The following is a 21,978-nucleotide window of genomic DNA, read 5'->3' as shown; positions in this document are numbered from 1 at the left end:
AGTCACCATTTAGAGCACAGGTGGTGAGGGCCGTAACAGTTGTTGTTAAACTTGTTGTGGGTTGGATATATGCCTACTCGTTGTTTGTAACTTAAACAGCACATACGCAGATAAAGAATCATTTTGACTTTCTGACTGAAAAGCACTGCACTCTGAGTCAACTTTACACTTCAACGCTCGCCATTACATCAACCAAGGCCAAAAACAAAATATTCATTTATTTCACCACTTTTTTTTCAAACTATTCAGACTTTTTTTTTTTTGGCTTTTTCAAAGGGAATGACAATCTATACTACAAGAGAGATGTCTGTCTGTCTGTCTGTCTGTGTGTCACCATTTTCTAAGAGATGGCCAAATGGATCCTCATCAAACTTTCATCAGTGAGTGCCAGTTATAGATTATTTTTTTTGATTTTTTTTTGTATTTGCAGGTATGTGAATAGCAATATTAAATTATCCAAGGCCCCATTCCTTGGTGTATGTAGGGAAGTGTTTTAGGCCCTCCCCCTCACCCCCCCCAAATAAAAACAAAATATGATTTCTTGAAAATGCCAACTTGATTATAACAGCACCGGGCAACGCCGGGTACCCCTGCCAGTAATAAATAATTTGTATTTGCTTTTATCTCTAACTACAAGGTTGTACACTGGTAACAATCTATTTATAATGTGAAGCGTGCTGTCTGTCCGTGTGTTCGTCTGTCTCCTGTCTACGGCGGCTGCTTCCCGCGCTACATTTGAAAAGATTGGTTATTTTGCATTTTATTTTCACTTTCTTGATGTGATCGTCACTTTATTGTCCTTTCCAGTAATCTTTAAATAACCATGACATCTAGATTCAAGTAGATTTAATGTAGATCTTCAGGGAGACATTTTTAGACAAATCCAACCTCTGCTGCCCGATGTTGCACCACCATTTTGCAGTGGGCAGTATAAGTAGCCCAGAGCTTTGGCTCAGAGTGAAACCCAGAGGGCAGCACAAGTAACCTTTTTTAAAGTCCATTAAAATGATTTAAATTGATAAATTAACTTAAACCTTTCCCGTCACTGGGGACAGGTAATTTTGCTTGTATGTACGAAGATACGGAGCACTTTTGTAGTTGCAAAGCTAGTTACCTCTGCCACCAAAGGTAGACTGAGGTTATGTTTTCACCCCTGTTTGCCTGTATGTGAGCAAGATATCTCAAAAAGTTATGGACGGATTCGGAATATATTTGGTGGATATGTTGGGTGTGTGACAAGGAAGAATTGATTAGATTTTGGTGAAGATTTAAATCCGGATATTGGAATTTTTAAGTTATTCTTTACCATTGAGTGATAGGACAAAAAACGATATTTAGCACAATATCTCAAAAAGTTATTGATGGATTCGGAATAAATTTGGTGGATATGTTGGGTGTGTGACAAGGAAGAATTGATTAGATTTTGGTGAAGATTTAAATCCGGATATTGGAATTTTTAAGTTATTCTTTACCATTGAGTGATAGGACAAAAAACGATATTTAGCACAATATCTCAAAAAGTTATTGATGGATTCGGAATAAATTTGGTGGATATGTTGGGTGTGTGACAAGGAAGAATTGATTAGATTTTGGTGAAGATCTGAATCTGGATATTGGAATTTTTAAGTAATTCTTTATCATTGAGTAATAGGACAAAAAACGATATATTGAACAATATCTCAAAAAGTTATTGATGGATTCAGGCAATTTGGTGGATCAGCTGATTTTGTGACGAGAGCGAATTGATTAGATTTTGGTGAAGATCCGGATACGAGAATTTTTTTTTATTTTGTAAGTGATTCTTCACCATTGAGAGATAGGACAAAAAACGATACATAGCACGATATCTCACAGTTATCGACGGATTATGACAAAACTTGGTGGATGAGATGGGTAGGTGACAAAATCTCGCTGATTAGATGTTGGTGAATATGGGATACAAAATGAAACTGTCCAGTCTGGCAGAGGTATGCGCCCTACCGAGTGCTGTTCTTGTTCTTCCTGTCTTCCTCTTCACGTTCTACCAGGACTGGGGCTGTCGCTTGTGGAGGTGAATGTGGTCAAAGACAAATTATTAGGATTAACGAAGTTATAACATTTCTTTGGAAATAAATTTTATGTGACCTTTAATATTCCGACATAATTCTTATTATTATTTTCCTCCTTGGTGCTTCTTCTTCTCTTCCTTCTTCACTTTCTTCTCCATTAGAATCAATTATTCATCATCTCTTGCATTGGGTGCACAGGGCAACCGAGGCAGTTTCGCAGGCTCGGCCACTGGAGGTTACAACCTGGACAGGTCGCCACTCCGATGCAGGATACTTGACAGGATGTGCAGGAATTTGTAACTTGTTTGTTGTGCTGGTGTTGGTGCCAACGATAGCTCGCCTTCTATTCGTGCAGGACCTCATGGGATTTTTAATGTCCACCAGCCAATGCTAGCAAACGGGACACCTGGTTTAACTTCCACACATTGATGAATCACCCTGCATACAAAACACCATGATAGAAGTTTATAGCCTGGTCAATATTCGAACCCAGGCTACAGCTCAGAGGGGGAAAGTCTGCATATCTCTACGATATCCTGCCAGCTTTTCCTACATAATAGCTACGTACGTAAAATACTGAACAAAATATCATCACACGGGCTGGATCAAAACATACCATGGAGCAAAACATGCCAACACGTGTCGGGGCTGCGGCCGGAGGTTTCCCATGCCGAGTTTAGATGATGGATTTCCATTCTTTGTAATGCTCAGGTTTTTGCATATTGAAGGTATCTACCCATATGTCATTCTTTGGAGAATAACTGCACAATACGGTACAAACTTTATTGTTGAAAAATTTCGAATGCGACTAATCATGTTTGCAATGAACAATGGCTTTGGCAACTAGTGTCTGCTACCACAAAGGGCTGACTCTTCTCTCCCTCTCTCTCTCGCTCTCGCTCTCACTCTCACTCTCTCTCTCTCTCTCGACCATCCTCTTCTAAATCGTTCACATCATTCGTATGCATGTTTTCTCATGACAGTTTATACCATAGAACCACGTTTAGAGGCCATTTTTCCCCGCAGAGCAGGAGTTGGCCTTTTTTTGGCACCGTGGTCCCCTTTTTGAAGCAATGTTTTACAGCCGGATGCCCTTCCTGCCACCAACCCTGTTAGTCACCTCTTGCGACACACAGGGAATTACCAGTGAACTGGTACTCAATTTGCCGACCTCGGAAGGATGACAGGCTGAGTCAATCCCCCTGGCGTTAATTCAGCGATCGACCGGGATTTGAACCCAGGATCCTCGGATCCCAAGCTGCACCCTAACCGCTAAGACAACACCAGGCTATGACAGTTTATACCATATTGTGCCCAAATTCGCCTAAAAATGTGACGCGGTTATACACCTTCACTATGCACAAAAAACGTGATGACTCATTGCCAGTGGTGGCGTTAGTGATTTGGAGGCCCCATGCAAAAAAAAAAAAACGTGGCTCAGTGGGGGCCCCTGTCATCATCCTAAAATATGCAATTTGGTGTCTTTCTGTCTGTCCGTGGCCGATGCATTCCGTTAGTTCATTATGCAATCTCAACCAAACTTGCCGGAGAGACTAATTGTGTCATAAGATAAAGGTTGTAGCTACTTTGTTTGCTCCTCCACACCCTCAACCCCAGGGTTCGGAATATGACGTCGCCTCAAATTCTCTACCGCTTGTTGTGCAAAAAAGTGAAGTTATTTTTCGGTGACGTCATGTTGAGCTATCTTTTGCTTTCATGCGCCGTTGGGTAATTTCATTTCATGTTTAGCTGCTCCAACCCACTTCTGATTTTTTAAAACCGCAACATTCTGGCATGGTGCATGGAGGTTAGTCCATTTACTAATGAGGGTTGTTTTGTTGTTCGTACAATTAATCGTAGTGCGGATTTGCTCATCAATATCGATTTGTATTGAAATGAGGCGTTTTCCACATTTTGTTGTAATTCTTGTTGCAATTGTGTACATTCAACTTAGTTATTATTCCACTTAACCTGCTATCTCTGCTAACCTCACTTCTTAATTCTGTAATCATGTTGTCTCGTTTTCCTCGAGTTGGAGCTTTCATTTTTCACCGTGTTTAACACCACTCACAAGTTGATGAGTTTTGTCAGCAAAGTGAGATCCCCGTCCCCTCCTACACCACCACAATCACCACCACCCTCGTGGGCCCATCTCGAAAGATTGTGCACCACGATCGGTCGCACGGGAGGCCTTGTTGCCTCAAGGCCCCATGCAATTGCATGGGTTGCATGACTCTAACTCCACCACCGCTCATTGCTAATCCATAACAGCACAGTCCTTTTCACACTGCCATGAACTGATTCATCTGTGATGGTCTTGATTGCATCCTTAACCAAATGTATTGAGACGGACTTGATGTATTTCCAGTTGAGGAGCTCATTTTTCCCCATTCTCATATCTTGCATTCCATCCTCCTTTCAAACCCTTTTTCTAGCCCAATTTTTCCTCCACCACTTTTCCTGCCATTTCCTTTCACTGTCTCTGAAGCAATTCCTGGCCACCTGCCATGCCACTTGCTTTTGGCAAGGAGAATGCCAAGCACCTTGACTCACAAGCCGGCTTGCTTTCAGAGCAATGGCTTTTTTTCTCACTTATTTTGTTCTGATTTCTGCCAGCATGACATCCTCGTTACCATAACCTTGAACACGACCTTAAAGGTGAAGCTCAAATCTTTCCTGGATGTATAAGGATGACTTTGTGCTTTGTTTAACATTTAACAATTTTTATATAACAATAGCTTTCAGATGCACATTTCCTCATCAAATTCGCTCGTCCACAAACCTCCACTTTGTATACAAATTTTTCTTACGATTCTGCACCACTGAGACTATTTATATTTTTTTAATCAATAAATGGCCTCATCGTCACTACAGCTGTAAAATGAAAGTATCTGAAACGACGCCCTTCCTTATCTAGTGCTCTGTATGACAACCAGTTCAACATCCCTTCTGAAGAATGGTGCACACACAGCATGATGGTGCGGATGTGTTGGTTTTTGCGGATGTGTTGGTTTGGCGGACGTGTTGGTTTGGCGGACGTGTTGGTTTGGCGGACGTGTTGGTTTGGCGGACGTGTTGGTTTGGCGGACGTGTTGGTTTGGCGGACGTGTTGGTTTGGCGGACGTGTTGGTTTGGCGGACGTGTTGGTTTGGCGGACGTGTTGGTTTGGCGGACGTGTTGGTTTGGCGGACGTGTTGGTTTGGCGTATTTGTTGGTTTGGCGGATGTGTTGGTTTGGCGGATGTGTTGGTTTGGCGGATGTGTTGGTTTGGCGGATGTGTTGGTTTGGCGGATGTGTTGGTTTGGCGGATGTGTTGGTTTGGCGGATGTGTTGGTTTGGCGGATTTGTTGGTTTGGCGGATGTGTTGGTTTGGCGGATGTGTTGGTTTGGCGGATGTGTTGGTTTGGCGGATGTGTTGGTTTGGCGGATGTGTTGGTTTGGCGGATGTGTTGGTTTGGCGGATTTGTTGGTTTGGCGGATGTGTTGGTTTGGCGGACGTGTTGGTTTGGCGGACGTGTTGGTTTGGCGGACGTGTTGGTTTGGCGGACGTGTTGGTTTGGCGGACGTGCTGGTTTGGCGGACTTGTTGGTTTGACGGACGTGTTGGTTTGGCGGACGTGTTGGTTTGGCGGATGTGTTGGTTTGGCGGACGTGTTGGTTTGGCGGACGTGTTGGTTTGGCGGACGTGTTGGTTTGGCGGATGTGTTGGTTTGGCGGATGTGTTGGTTTGGCGGACGTGTTGGTTTGGCGGACGTGTTGGTTTGGCGGATTTGTTGGTTTGGCGGATGTGTTGGTTTGGCGGATGTGTTGGTTTGGCGGATGTGTTGGTTTGGCGGATGTGTTGGTTTGGCGGATGTGTTGGTTTGGCGGATGTGTTGGTTTGGCGGATTTGTTGGTTTGGCGGATGTGTTGGTTTGGCGGACGTGTTGGTTTGGCGGACGTGTTGGTTTGGCGGACGTGTTGGTTTGGCGGACGTGTTGGTTTGGCGGACGTGCTGGTTTGGCGGACTTGTTGGTTTGACGGACTTGTTGGTTTGGCGGACGTGTTGGTTTGGCGGACGTGTTGGTTTGGCGGACGTGTTGGTTTGGCGGACGTGTTGGTTTGGCGGACGTGTTGGTTTGGCGGACGTGTTGGTTTGGCGGATGTGTTGGTTTGGCGAATGTGTTGGTTTGGCTGATGTTGGTTTGGTGGATTTGTTGGTTTGGCGTATTTGTTGGTTTGGCGGATGTGTTGGTTTGGCGGATGTGTTGGTTTGGCGGATGTGTTTTTTTTGGCGGATTTGTTGGTTTGGCGGATGTGTTGGTTTGGCGGCTGTTGGTTTGGCGGCTTTGTTGGTTTGGCGGATGTGTTGGTTTGGCGGATGTGTTGGTTTGGCGGATGTGTTGGTTTGGCTGATGTTGTTTTGGCGGATTTGTTGGTTTGGCGTATTTGTTGGTTTGGCGGATGTGTTGGTTTGGCGGATGTGTTGGTTTGGCGGATTTGTTGGTTTGGCGGATGTGTTGGTTTGGCGGATTTGTTGGTTTGGCGGACGTGTTGGTTTGGCCGACGTGTTGGTTTGGCGGACGTGTTGGTTTGGCAGACGTGTTGGTTTGGCGGATTTGTTGGTTTGGCGGACGTGTTGGTTTGGCGGACGTGTTGGTTTGGCGGACGTGTTGCTTTTGCGGACGTGTTGCTTTTGCGGACGTGTTGGTTTGGCGGACGTGTTGGTTTGGCGGACGTGTTGGTTTGGCGGACGTGTTGGTTTGGCGGACGTGTTGGTTTGGCGGACGTGTTGGTTTGGCGGACGTGTTGGTTTGGCGGACGTGTTGGTTTGGCGGACTTGTTGGTTTGGCGGACTTGTTGGTTTGGCGGATTTGTTGGTTTTGCGGATTTGTTGGTTTTGCGGATGTGTTGGTTTGGCGGATGTGTTGGTTTGGCGGATTTGTTGGTTTGGCGGATGTGTTGGTTTGGCGGATTTGTTGGTTTTGCGGATGTGTTGGTTGCAAGACAATATATGGCCTTTAAACCTCTTTTTGATTTGCTAACCTGAATAATCATAAAAAATAGAGTATTTTGTGATAATTGACTTTAGATTTAGGAATGCTCTCTATAACCGTTACTCTGCCAAGAATCCGAAGTTTTTTTTTGTTGTTGTTTTTCTCCTTTTGTACTGCATCATGTAACACTTTTCTTCCAAAGCACGACAACAATTTATTTTTATATTTCATTACTTCAGGGCATTTCAAGTTGGGGCGGTGTGCATGCATTCATTAATCTGTGCTGACATCCCATATTATGCTGGTGTTCTGTTCAATAATAGAGCTTCTTTTCCGAACCTTATTTGCAAAGGTGGATGGGTAATATGAGGCAAAGGGTGTCGACGTGATGAAAAAGGTTTCCTTTTGCTTTTTGAACAATAATCTTGCTTACAGAAAAGTTCGGCCATGTTTCACGCCGATGAGTCCATGTCGCAGCTGTCACACTTTTCACCAGTGATGTGTTGCTGAAGTTTGGGCACTGACGAAAGGAAAATGAATTTCTCATCACTGTCGGAGATGCCTCAGCTTTATTCTGCAGCAGAGGTTTTGGAGGTTGCAACCCAAAAAAGCTCAGCGTTTTCCTTGTCACCCTGTATCACATGTAATGTCATCCTTAATCTGAGGGTTTCTGGTTTTATTACTGAATCGTTCATTTTTTTATATTTATTATTTCATCATACGAAAGGTTTCGAGAACATTTTTATTGGAAAATTGTTAATGTTAATAAGTGCTTTGTGCTGTGGCAGAAAGAGCAGGGGATTACAGGGTCAAATCCATTATGAAATATTGATTTGTCCATTGTGTACTAATGGCCTTGTAATTTAAGAAAGGTACAATGTCTCTTGATATTCATGTCATTTATTTAATTCTTGACCCCACCTGTAATTGGAGGGACCAACTAATCAGCCCTCACCTAATAAATTATCCCTAGCTGCGGCTGTGACTTTATAATTGGTTAACATTTCTTCCTAATCTAATTTTTGAGTTTACTCTTGAAGACATCCTTAAAGTAGAAAGGCACTCGGTATAGCACATGCCTCCGCCAAGCTGAACAGTTTTTTTTTTGTTTTTTTTTTGTACACAAGATCGAGGCTCGTGTAAGAGCTAACATTAATCACAAAAAGACAAACTGACACATAAAACATAAGATAAAGGGGAGCGGGAGACAAGATGGGGAGAGAGAGGGGAGCACACAAGTACAACATTTGAGAGCAGGGACATTGGGAGATCTGTGGGAGGGAGAGGGCTTGGGGGAGGAGGCACGGGAAGGTGGGGTGGGGGGGGGGGGTGGGGTGGGAGAGGTATAAACACATGGACACTGATCGGACTTCCAGGAAAGAAGTTGGAATTTCAAAAAAGTGGATCTGGGGTGAATTAATGGGGGTAGAAAAGATCAAGGTTTTGGATGGGGGAAGATAAGAGATGGTCGTGAACAGCTGTTTTAAAGACCTGGAGGGAGGAGTGGGATTGAATAGAGTGAGGGAGTTTGTTCCAGAGGCAGGAGAAAAGGGGAATGAAGGAGTGAAGGTGAATAGAGAGCCTAGGTTTTGGCAGTTTAACCATAAGAGGGTGGCTGGCAGATCTTGTGCGACCTGTAGGAATATTTGGGGGACAGAGCACAGAGAGAGCTGGGGGAGCAAGGCTGGAGAGGAGTCGGTTGAAGACAGAAAGACCACCTACCTGCCTGCGGTGAGTGAGTGAAAGGCCCTCGGACTTAGCTTCATCGCAGAAGATTCCAATGATTCTGAAAGCTTTGGTTTCAACAGCGTTAAGCCGAGCTAGGTGTGAGGCAGGAGCACCAGCCCACAGGGGGGAACAGTATTCCATTGAGCTGCGGATGAAAGCCTTGAATGTGGTGAGGAGCTCAGGTGTGCCGAGGAAGGACTTCGCACGACGGAGGATGCCCAGTCGGTGACTGGCTTTGGAGGCCAGCTTGGAAATGTGGTTTTCCCAGTAAAGATCATGGCGGATAGATAATAATGAGACCCAAAAGCTTGAGTGACAGAAGATCTTGGAGAGGATTGTTGAGAAAGTAGATGGGAGGGTTGTCCAGTCGGTCTTTTCGGAGAGACATCGTAAGAGTGTGAGATTTGTCAGGATTGAAAGACATGTTCCACTTGTTTGCCCAGTCTGTGATTTTGTCCAGGTCTGCAGAGAGCGAGGAGGCTGCAGACTGCCGATCTGAGGGATGAGGTATGGAGCGGCAGAGAGTGGAGTGGAGTTTAGTTTTAGAGAGAGTTTTAGTCTTTTGTTTTTAGTTTTTGGGTTTAGAGAGAGTGGAGTTTACATTTTGTATCCCACCGATAGATCGGATATGGATCCGGACCTGCATCAAAATCTAATCGGCTTGTCTTGTCACCTACCCAACTCATCCAGCTAGTTTTGTCATAATCCGGCCATAACTTGAGATATCATGCTCTCGATATCGTTTTGGCCCAATCTCTCAATGGTGAAGAATAACTTATAAAAAATAAATAAATAATTGTGTATCCAGATGCGGTCCACATGTTCACCAAAATATAATTGCTTCATCCTTGTCACACACCCAACTCATCCACCAAGTTTCGTCTAATTCCTTCCATAACTTTTTGAGATATCCTACTCATAGACAGACAGGGGTGAAAACATAACCTCCATCCACCTTCGGTGACAGAGAGAAGGTGCAGATGTGCTGGGTTTCTGATAATTAGTGAATTTCTGCCATTATTATCTTTTGCTTTGAATAAGCTCATTTTGAGTTGGATAGTTGTTTTTTATTTTATGAGTCACAAACACTATGATAAATAGGCCTTGTGAGTTAGTCTGCTGGCTTGTACTTTGTTTCCACATTCACAACTACGGTAGTCGTGTGGTTCTAGCCATTTGTTTTTTTTATCTTATTTTTTATTTCCTTCTTCCACGCTCCCTCTCCTTCACTTCTTTTTAATGCCTCCACCGACGAAGTCTTCGGAGGCATTATGTCTCCAGGTTGTTTGTCCATGATAGCTTTTCGTTACCACGATAACTTGAGAACGGCTGATGGGATCTCGGTCAATCTTGGTGCAGTTATGTATAATGCGGTAAAGATGAACTGATTCGATTTTGGGGGAAGAGGTCAAAGATCAGAGGTCGTGTTAAGTCAAATTTATGTTGCCACGCCAACTCGTGAACCAGTGATGGGATTTTGAACAAACTTGGTAGAAATATATACGATGCAAAGATGAAGTGATTGGATTATGGCATCAAGAGGTCAAAGGTCAGAGGTCATATCAGGTAAAAATGTGATAACTTGAGAAAAGCTGAATGGATTTAAATCAAACTTGGTACAAGTATGTATAATGATGTAATAATGTTGGTGGAGGCAGGTCGGTTGACGTCGTCACGTCGAAAAGTGTCGTTTTTGTTGTCCCCCGTCGCACCGCGGAGCGAAAGGGGGACTATGGTTTCCCCCTCCGTCCGTGTGTCCGTGCGGGCGTGCATGCGTGCGTGCGTGCGTGCGTAAGCGAAGGACCGCATTCGAATTTGGTGTGTGGGTGCAACCCACGTCAAAATCCAAGATGGCCGCCGCCATGTATGTCTGATGCCATGTATGTCTGAACCTTGTGAGAGGAATATCTTGAAAAATAAGCGAAGTACCAACTTCTAATCTGGTGTGTGGGTGTATCTCGGCATAAGGAAGAACGCTATTGAAAATTGGGTCGCCACATCAAAATCCAAGATGGCTGCCACCATATATATGTCTGAACCTTGTGAGCGAAATATCATATCATAGCATGTTTTCTGCGTCTTCCATTTTGTCAACTCGCATCACTTCCCCGACGGGGGACCTAGGCGTAACGCTTGTTGTAACTTGTACAAAGTCAAGGTTCATAGAAAAGTGAGATAAGAGAGGGCAAAAGCACACATGTTGGCACTGATCTATTGATACATGTGAATGCTACAAGGGAAATAACACACAGGAGATAAATGAAGGAAACGTACATGGGGGAGGTCTAATGAGGGTCACGGGTAGAGATGGAGGATGACCTGAGGTGGTTTGTTGGTCCTGTACTGCTTCCTTCTTTTTTGGGACCATATCTTTGAGATGTTCAATGATATTATTGCTTATGTTTTGAAAGTGTAGAATGAATTATTCATTATTTTAGTCTGTTTTCCTTAATCCCCATTAGAACACTTGACCAGATCACCAGAATGTTTAAATTTCTCCTAAAGGAAATTTATTTACTTGTTTTCAGAATCCGGATAAGCTGGTGTGGCACAGCTGTCTTCGCCATTTTGAAGATGTCATTATAACAAACGTGTACGCATCTTCATTGAAGTCCATACAAAAGCAACTTTTTGTTGCTTCATCTGATTCTCAATTGAAGCCTGCACGCGAGACCTGCACAAAACCGCTCGCCTTGAAGGATGCTCTACAAACCTGTGGATTGAACGCGAGGGACTTCCATGTGATGGCTGAGGTTACGAAAGGCCGGGGAGTTGAGATGAGAAGAGTTGCAACATTTGAGGGAGAGGTCGAAATGGTGGAGAAGGATGTGCAATCACGAGTTTGCTCCTATCAGGTATAATCTTGACTGTTTTTTTCTTTTTAATTTATGTCACGATTAACATACCTATCAAAATTCCCTTCATCGGTTCAGAATGCCCACTTCACTTCCTGTTCAAAATGGCATGGATTCAACTTTCCTAACCGTTCTTCTTTTGCAGGGTCAAATCACCGCTGTGTTGTATGCCATGGCTGGGCTGTACGAACTCGACAACAAAGTGGGCCTTTGCCTTGCCTATCAGCCGTGTCTTGGTCTGGGCAAAGGCCTTCGCTTGGGGGCTGTTGTGCAGGTCAGTGCATTCCAACAATGGTCTTTCCCAAATTTCTGCAGCTTGCACCGCAAATTTATATCCTTGGACGCAGACCAACAAATAAAGTCGATTCTCAGGACAATGCAAAGCTGCAAAACCAGCACGAGATAAATTTGAAATTATACAATGTATTATCACAAAAGTCAAATATACTCAGAGGCAAAAGTTAGTGTGACATGGAATTTTTTCATTGGTAATCTTGTGAATGAATTTTGGGATTTGAACCAGAGAAAGAGTGTGTTAAAATGGTCAAAGAAACGCAACCAAGCAGTTGTTGTTCGAATTGCATGAAATTTGCAAGAAGCATGACATATTCGAAAAAATGGCCAGCAATGTTCACTTTAAAAGGCCAGACAACCAGACGCTTATCATTTCCACTCAATGCAGTCTTAAGAAGTGCAGAAGCCAGAAAAACACCTCTATTCATCGTTCTGGAACAAGTTCGACATGCCACACCTCGGGGAAAATGACAGATGGAGAGCTATAGGTATGCTCCGGTCTGGTACCTCGCAGCGTGATGTTGCTCATCGATTCAACGTCCATAGAAACACCATTTGGCACAGCTTCACCGAGCTGACGGTAGGACACGTGTCTACAGGTGCACAGGTGAACGTTACATCAGGCCATGTGTTCTGGAAGGGGATCGTTTTGGAGGTGGGGGCGTTATGATCTGGGGTGGGATAACAGCTGCAGCAAGAACGTCAATGATTGTGATTGAGGGGAACTTGAATGCTGTGAGGTACCGAGACGAGATTTTGCAAATGGCCGCTTTACCGTTTTTGCAACAGAACGGCCCTAGAGTGACGTTTCAACACGATAATGCCAGACCACACGTTGCTCGAGTTGTACAGCAGTATCTTAATCAGAACAATGTTAATGTGTTACCCTGGCCTGCAAGATCCTCTGATTTGTCACCCATTGAACACGTCTGGGATGAAATGGAGCGACGTTTACGACGTCATCCGAATCCTCCAAAAACGCTGCAGGAACTCCGCCAAATCCTTCCTCGGATATGGAATGATCTTCCCAAGGACTTTCATCGACGTTTAGTGGCCTCAATGAGGCGAAGGTGCCAGGCCTGCATCAATGCACAAGGTGGACACACTCGCTACTGACCGTGTGAACTTGCTTGTGAACCCCCTCTTGTGTTGTGGCTCATTTGCATATGCCAGGTGCGCTGTTCTTATGGACTGTTGATCGTTACCATACCTTGAAACATTTGTCTTTCCATGTAATAACATTTCATTCGCGGCAGTAAAAGTTTAACACTGATTCTGTTTGTTGTTTGTGTGTCACAATAACTTTTGCCTTTGAGTATATTTGGATGAGCACCAAAATAACAATATGGTGGCTGAATTGAAATTTAATGCTCTTGATGACTTGAAAGCTAAGCAGATTTTTTAGTCATCGCCATGAATTGTTTTTCATATTAAATCTGCAATAAAGCTGCATGCATCAATGACAAAAAACATTGCTTTCACTGAAACTTAAATTCCATCACCAAACTATTTCTCCTTCATTCTTGTCCGATCTTGCGTGGCCGCTTTAAGCGAGATGTAATAATGAAAAACAAACAAACAATGCTTTGGACTATTTACCCCACCCCCCTACCCCATCTCACTTTCACACTTTCTCAGCCATACCTCATATTATCCCTTATTGATGCCTGCCTCGCTTCACACATTTGCATTTCCTGCTCACATATTTGCTCATCGGTTCGAATGATTGTGTTTTTTTGTTTGATTGTTTGTTTTTTAGGATCGTGCACAAATACTTGTCCATATGCAATATGACTGCGTGACATATTTGTCCGTATATAATTCAACTACGTGGCAATGCTGGCTCATATATAATTTTAAAATTGACCCATCATGTCATATGCATTGATACTTTTATGGGATAATGGGCAGGAGCTAGTTACCTTGCGCTCACGAAGCGAAAAGTGGGGTGAAGCAATCGTTACCGTACGTGTGCAGTATGTGTGCCGTGTGCCGTATGTGTGCCGTGTGCCGTATCTGTGCTTTAAAAATCCATTTTCTTGGCAACCGTTGGTGCGATTGACATGAAATTTTACCGTAGGAGCGCCTCTGCCTGTATATTTTTTTGCTGATAATTATGACATCATAGGTCACGTGGTATGGACGCCATCTTGGAAAAAGTTACACCTCTATATCTCCCAAACCGCTTAATAGAAAAAATTCAAACCTGGCTCATTGTCAAGTACACCCCATGGGAAATAAGGTATGTTAATGATGATGTCATAGGTGCCTCCATTATGACGTCATAATTCAACAAGTACAACGCTTGATCTGATCACTATGAAAAAAAAAAATTCCTCTGCAACTGTCCGATGAACACGAAATTTTCAGACTATGAGCGGCTCCTCCTGTAGAATTGTTCTAATGATAATTATGATGTCATTGGTCACGTTGTACAGGCGCCATCTTAGAAAAATCGAAAAAAGTTGTGCCTCTATATCTCCGAAATTACTCCATGGAAAAAAATGAAATATGGCTCAATGTCAAGCACTCCCCTTGGGGAATAAGATATGTTAATGATGATGTCATCAGTACCGTAATAATGACGTCATAATTTGGCAAGTACAACGCTTGATTCGATCAGTATGAATTCGATCATATCTCTTTCTTCACTTTTCTATCAATGCAGCTCTTTTATTTAAGGTCGGGCCTAGATGAGGACTATATATTTCGTGATTGGAGCCTTCAACATAAAAAATACCTTGGAGTATAAGAGGGCCACAAAATATGTCACCGATAAATGTGCAAATCAATTACCAAGGAATACCTGCATAGAAGGACACTGATCCTGAAAACATATATCACACAGAAAAACAAAAGCAAAGCCAGTTAGCAATACCAGTATTCCAATACAGGTGCATAATAATAAACTTACCACAATCAGAAATCAACAAGTTAGACATCAAAACAAGGAACCTATTCACAATCCACAAAATGTTTTACAAAAATCTGTGCATTCCGAGAATGTACCTGCCAAGACGAGAAGAAGGCCTGATTAAGCTCAACTAGTACACAGAGTGACAACTCTTCGACCTGGCTGAATATGTGAAAAATTCAACACATTACAGAATCCAATTTGTATGCAAACATGAAGACAGCAAGCCAGATAAGGTATCCTTAACCCACGGAGGAAAAATCTTCCAAAGACAGGTGAAAATGGAGTATGTCATGCACAAAACCGAAACAGCAACTAATGCAGCCCCAACGATTGCAAAAAATACGAAAGAAACATATAAAGCGAAATATCAACAGATATGACTGCGTAAATTATAAAAGAGCAAGAATTTAGAAAAAAAACTATTGCACCTGTGTCTGAATGAAGCGGTTCAGTTTGGCATTTTTAATATTAAATAGGCAAAGCCGAGAAGCCAACGAAATCCATTAGAATTACCCTTTGGAACCCATTAGAATTACTATTTAGAGCCATTTTTAATTACCCTTTAGAATTACCCTTTGGAATTGCCCTTTAGAACCCATTAGTTAGAATTACTCTTTAGAACCCTCTGGAATTACACTTTAGAACCATTTCGAATTAAACATGGTGGGTTAGAAAGTGTCTTCTTCATTTTTGACGGACGGATAGAAGGAAGGACTAACCCAATATCTAAGCATCTTCACTGCTTAAAATAGTTGGACAGATTAGGAGTAGACAAAGAAGGCTCTTTGTAATGGCTAAGAAGCCAGCTCAACTGGAATTGAGAATGAATCATTATTATAAATGCCCAAGACCATGGTTACTTTAAGAAGATGGTGGGACTGAGTCAATCTGACAGGGAGATTTTCTGCAAGGTAGAAACAGAAAGCATGAGTCACCTATTATTGGGATGTAAAAAAGTCATTTAAGAACAGCTGTACACACAAAGGCGCAACAGGGTTTGTAGAGTAATCCACTAGCACATCTGCAAGAACTTCAGCATCCTCTTCATAGAAAACTCATGGAAACATGAACCAAAAACGACAGTTGAAAAGAAGAAATTGGCGCACGCATATGACCTGAAGAAAAAACGGCATTGCTAATTGAGGTGTCAGTTCCCAGCGATTTTGGCTTAAACAACACATAAATCAATAAAATGACCAAATGCCAAAGATCTATAAAAAATTAAGTGAAAATATCCTGGAATCTGAAGAGCGACAAAATTGTGCCAGTGATAATTGTGGCAATGGGAATGATGAAGATTAACTTTGCAGAGATCTTAAAAGGGAAACCCAAATGCAATTTTGTTTTCTAAAAAAAAACATTGAAAATCATTAATCATGGTCTAATTTGAAGGGAAAAAAAATTAGATTTTTTTTTTTTGGGAATCACAAAATTCCGAAAAAAGCCCGACGTGTCCATTTTCAATTTCGCCAGTGACGTCACAGACAGAAGCCCCCTTGATCCAAATGGAGGCTTACATAGAGAAACGGTCAATGTAGAGCTTGGATTCCGATATTGATTCCACATTCATCAGCAACACTTTAGGTTCTCGGTGTGTTGAAACGGATCAGTGGGATTTTTGAGAAGCTATTGGAGACAAAATTTGGTGATGGAAATGCTTTCGGGGGAATTATGGAGCCTTATTGTTTCGAGCTTTATGTGAGCGATTCAGACGAAGATGGCGCAAATCTGAGTGTCAGTGAAGATGAAAAATCTGGTCGCACATTCACTACAGATTGCTAGGTTTTGTTTTTCTGTTAAATTGACAGTTTATAAAAGATTTTGTATTGATAAATCAGTAATATTACTCCAGCAGAAGCACGGACACCGCCCAAGCAAACTTGGACACCGTCGACAGAATGGGCGACGAATGCTTTGTCCCACCATCGCAGGGTCACCAGGTGTTCTGTATGTTACTGGATCATCCCCTTTCATACTTTCCTGGAATGCCATTTGTGGTCGTGCTGTGTTACTGCTTAAATCGCCTAGGGTACATGTGCTGGTAGCTGGACAGAGATGGTCTTACAGTTTTGAGCAATGGCTGTTTCTTCCGCTTGATTGTGGGAGTTACATTCTGTCTCAATCATATTGGATAACCAAAAGATCTAGCCATCTCCGTTGTTTAATAACAGTGCTCTATAAAATGTTCCGAGCACAAAAGCGAACATTTTGTAGGCCAGATCCACACTCTTGTATTTCGAACAACCTCGTCCAATTTCTGGCGAACTTAGAATCGTTCAGCAATTTGCAATCGACGTAGCATGAAACCATCTCGGTTGGTATTGCTTCAACCACCAAGGGCACATAGATTCAGCATATTTGTGGAAACTCGAAAATCATTCACCATTTGAGATCAATCGTATCGGTATAACACACAAACTACAAATATGGTGGTCAACTCTTGGGTGTGACGTCGCGGCTGAGTGTGAAGAAGAGGAGGAAGAATATTTGGACTTTCAATTGCAAAATTACCTACTTTATAAATCGGACAAAGACACATCATATCTATTTTGTAAGGTATCAAGGTGGAACCGAGTTACGTGTGTGCTCTCTACCGACAGAGAAACAGACAAGGATTAATTAGACTGACTGTGTCTTATTGCACTTACAGTTGCTTGTTCACGACACGAACAAGTACTCTATCAGTCACGATACCGATCATCATCTTAACACAACCCTAACAATGCAATATTACACATGATTGCCCTTATTGTACAAGAAACGGTGTCCATTACTATAACTAGGTATCAGCACGGCCAGCTTTGGTTACATATAACAAAGCCATAACACTTTGCTGTGAGGCAGTGCGCACTGCATGCAACACATACAGAACTTGGTGACGGTCTCTACTTGTTAAGGAGACACCACACAGTGAGGCTCAGATCGAATCGGGTTTAATGCGGACAAAGAACAGAACACGGTCAAGATGGAGACTTGACCAGCAAGCACAACAGCATGACCCAGAAGCGCGAGAGCGCCCCTTATACGAGCCTTTGGACAAAATAACTGCAGTCAAGTGCTTCCTATAGCCATGAATGAGCTTCCTACACCTCTCTAATGGCAGTTTGAACCACTCTTCTTGCACAAACTGCTCCAGTTCTCCCAGATTTGAAGGGTGCCTTCTCCCAACTGCTGTTTTCAGATCTCCCCACATAACAGGTGTTCAATGGGATTTAGATCTGGACTCATTGCTGGCCACATCAGAACAGTCCAGCGTTTTATTTTGAACCATTCCTGGGTGCTTTCTGAAGTGTGTTTGGGGTCATTATCCTGCTGCAAGACCCATGACCTTCGACGGAGACCCAGCTTTCTGACACTGGGTTGAACATTGTGCTCCAAAATGCCTTGGTAATCTCCTGATTTAATGATGCCGTCCACACATTCAAGGCACCCAGTGCCAGAGGCAGCACAGCAACCCCAAAACATCACTGAACCTCCTCCATGTTTGACTGTAGGGAAGGTGTTCTTTTCTTTGAAGGCTTCGTCTTGTTTTCTGTAAACATAGAGATGATGTGCTTTACCAAAAATCTCTAATTTGGTCTCATTTGTTCACACGACATTCTCCCAGAAGGATTTTGGCTTGTTCAGGTGTGTTTTGGCAAACTCCAGTCAGGCTTTCTTACGTCTCTCTCTCTCAGCAGCAGTGGGGTCCTCCTGGGTCTCCTACCAGAGAACCCCCTTTCATTGAGTTTGTGACGGAAGGTGTGAGTTGAAACTGTTGTACCTTGTGTCTGAAGGTCAGCTTGAATCTGTTTGGCAGTTGATTGAGATGCTTTCTCCACCATTCAAACAATCCTTCAAAGCAATATTCTATCAAGTTTTCTCTTCTGTCCACGTTCAGGGAGGTTGGCTGCAGTGCCATGGGCCTTAAACTTCCTGATAACATTGCGTATGGTGGATACAGGAACATTAAGGTCTCTGGAGATGGACTTGTAGCCTTGAGATTGTCCATGCCTGGCTACAATCTTGTGTCTGACCTCCTCAGACAATTATCTGATTTTCTTTCTTTTCTCGATGCTCATTGCGGTACACACAGTGACACAAAACAGCAGAATGACTCCTTTTCTCCATTGAAAATGGTTGAATGATTTTTATATTGCAGGCACCTGAAACTCACCAAAGGTGAGTTCAATTCCAAAGCAAAGTAGAATCACCTGCTTGAAATCTAATTATTTCTATCAACTTCTAAAACATGCCAATAATATTGTCTGGCCCATGTTAAGATTTCCGTATGGAATAAGCTAAGGTTTAGTAATTTTTTCAGCTTTTTTGTTTTGTTCCACTGCAAACCAAAGAAATACATATGTGGATACCAAAATATTTTTTCATTTCAATAATTTTTTGGAAGAAATGGTGCATTATTGGAAAAAAGTGCAAAGATGCCAATATTTTTGGCCACAACTGTATATGTGTATATATACACATATCAATGTCGTGTGTGTGTGTGTGTGTGTGTGTGTGTGTGTGTGTGTGTGTGTGTGTGTGTGTGTGTGTGTGTGTGTGTGTGTGTGTGTGTGTGTGTGTGTGTGTGTGTGTGTGTGTGTGTGTGTGTGTGTGCGTGCGTGCGTGCGTGCGCACTTGATGAATAAATCGTTAAATTTAGAAGTCAAGTCAAAGAGGGAGGAATGTAGAGCGACATTGAGTCGATCAACTAAAGATACGCAGAGTGTTTCTCGAGTGAAGATTCCAACAGCAAATACACAATGATTACCAAAATTACACAAAGATTAGTGGCAACACCAACGATGCTAGGAATACGAGGTGCGAGTTGTGCCGACTTGCAGTCTTTGCTGACTTTTGCTTGAGGCTCAACCCCTCGCGATGCTGTGTTCAAAGTGCTTTTGAAATGACACCACTGCCATTTCGATGGCTGTTGGTGGTGGAATAATTGGTGGGACTGGAGACAGTTCGGTATCTGGGCCAACAGTAATACTGGCCGACATGAGATCACCTTGGGTTGAACAAAGGGGGGAAGGGTGGGAGTATGAGGGAGGGGACCCTTTGACACTATATGTGCTGTTGGCACTGCTCAGATAATTAGCCTCGAAGATTCCTTTTGTCTCTGCATACTTCTACATCATGTTTATCATGAATTTTACATAAAATGTGCACGAGAAGCAGTCAAAGGTGAACAGAGGGTGTGGATGGTGTGGGAGTGAAGCTTACAATAATAACTATGATAATAATGAGCAGTTTAAAGCAGTCATATGTGTTGGTCGACCTGTTTTGTTTAAATCGCTTGTTTGATAAAGATTGTTATAAATTTTCTCTTTACCCATGTGCAGTTCATTAATTGAACCAACTCCCTAAAAATGCAAAGAGTACCCCAAACCTACAAACTTCTAAAACGTGGTGATGTTGGTCAATCAAGCCCATTATACAAATTAGATTACCTCTGCGCCTTCCCCCTTCCCCCACCCCCAACCACTGCACATAAATAGCCCCATTATTTGGGTGTGTGTGCAGCATAGATGCAGATACAGTACATACCTTTAAGTTCTGTCACTCAAGCTTTTGAGTCTCACTATCTGCCATGATCTTTCCTGGGAAAACCACATTTCCAAGCTGGCCTCCAAAGCCAGTCACTGACTGGGCATCCTCCGTCGTGCGAAGTCCTTCCTTGACACACCTGAGCTCCTCACCACATAGAAGGCTTTCATCCACAGCTAAATGGAATACTGCTGTCCCCACTGGGCCGGTGCTCCTGCCTCACACCCACAGTCACGTGAAAAAATAAGTACACCCCATGTAAAGTTTTGACTTTTTCAACATATTTCAACATACAGCGATTTGATCTTCATTTCAACAATATTGATAGATAAAGGTGATATAATATAACAAATATCATGAAACATTTACATTTTGTAGTCCATTGTATAATTTAAATAAACATAAATGCAAATTTTGCATGTGGAAAAGTAAGTACACCCCTACATTTATCGCTACTTCAAATACCTAAAATTAGAATCAGGTGCACCAGCTCAGGTGCAAATGATTAGAACAACGTTAGAGAGGATCTTGGAGGAACCTGTCTTATTTACACCTCAGACATTTAGTTTGGTTTGCTCTTTGTTGTTGAAGTGTGCGGCGTCACCATGCCTAGATCAAAAGAGCTCTCTGAGGCCTTCAGAAAGAAGGTTATAGATGCCTACGAGTCTGGGAAGGGATTTAAAAAGATCTCCACAAACAATTTGAAATCAATCATTCGACTGTCCGGAAGATCATCTACAAGTGGAGAAGATTCCAAACAACTGCCAACTTGTTCAGGCCAGGCCGCCCCAGCAAGTTCAGCCCGAGAGCAGACCGCAACATGCTGAAAGAAGTCTCTAAGAACCCCAGAATGTCATCACGGGACGTACAGGTAGCTCTTGCCACTGTTGATGTCAAAGTGCACGAGTCTACCATGAGAAAGAGGCTGCACAAATTTGGTCTACATGGGAGGTGTGCCAGGAGGAAACCTTTGCTGTCCAGAAAGAACATCAGGGCATGACTAAAGTTTGCCAATGAACACCTAGGCAAAGACCAGCACTTCTGGAACAATGTGCTCTGGACAGATGAGTCAAAGGTAGAGCTATTTGGCCACAGTACCAGAAGACATGTTTGGCGAAAACCAAAGACAGCATTTGAACACAAGAACCTGATACCAACTGTAAAGCATGGTGGTGGAAATATTATCGTTTGGGGCAACTTTGCTGCATCAGGGCCTGGGTAGCTCACCATCATATAATCCACTCTGAATTCTTCATTGTACCAGAGGGTGCCTGAGGATAATGTGAGGCCATCTGTCGGAGAAGTTGAAGCTCAACCGAAGGTGGACCTTGCAACATGACAATGACCCTAAACATATAGTCCATGAGCCAGATAAAATTTGACTACCAAACAAGAGGGCAAATCGCCACTATATTTTTCAGTTAGCCTTACATATTGCCTGTATGAAAAAATGTGATGGACATTTGAATTCGGTAGCTAAACCCATTTTGGCGGCCATTTTCCAAAATGGCCGCCATTTTCATATTTCATCAATTTTCATATCTCATAAATTTGGCCGTAACTTTTAATCGGCTGGTCTGAGGCACATGCACCCTACATAAGATATGTTCAGTATGCCATTTGGCATATTGA

The 21,978-nt window shown here is 42.9% G+C and overlaps 1 protein-coding gene across 1 annotated transcript in view; it reads left to right on the top strand.

Annotated features, from left to right (window-relative positions):
- The window catches only part of LOC137431082 (CST complex subunit CTC1), a 441,606-nt gene that overhangs the window by 325,649 nt on the left and 93,979 nt on the right, over positions 1-21,978 (top strand). The window contains exons 7-8 of the mRNA XM_078782659.1: positions 11,280-11,606; positions 11,752-11,880. Of these exons, the coding sequence (XP_078638785.1) occupies positions 11,280-11,606; positions 11,752-11,880 (456 nt within the window). The remainder of the gene's footprint in view (positions 1-11,279; positions 11,607-11,751; positions 11,881-21,978) is intronic.

Source organism: Myxine glutinosa, chromosome 7 (assembly GCF_964187855.1).
Source record: "Myxine glutinosa chromosome 7, kmMyxGlut1.1, whole genome shotgun sequence".
NCBI lineage: Eukaryota > Metazoa > Chordata > Myxini > Myxiniformes > Myxinidae > Myxine > Myxine glutinosa.
Note: the sequence above shows the minus strand (reverse complement) of the source record. Positions and strands in the feature narration are given on the sequence as shown.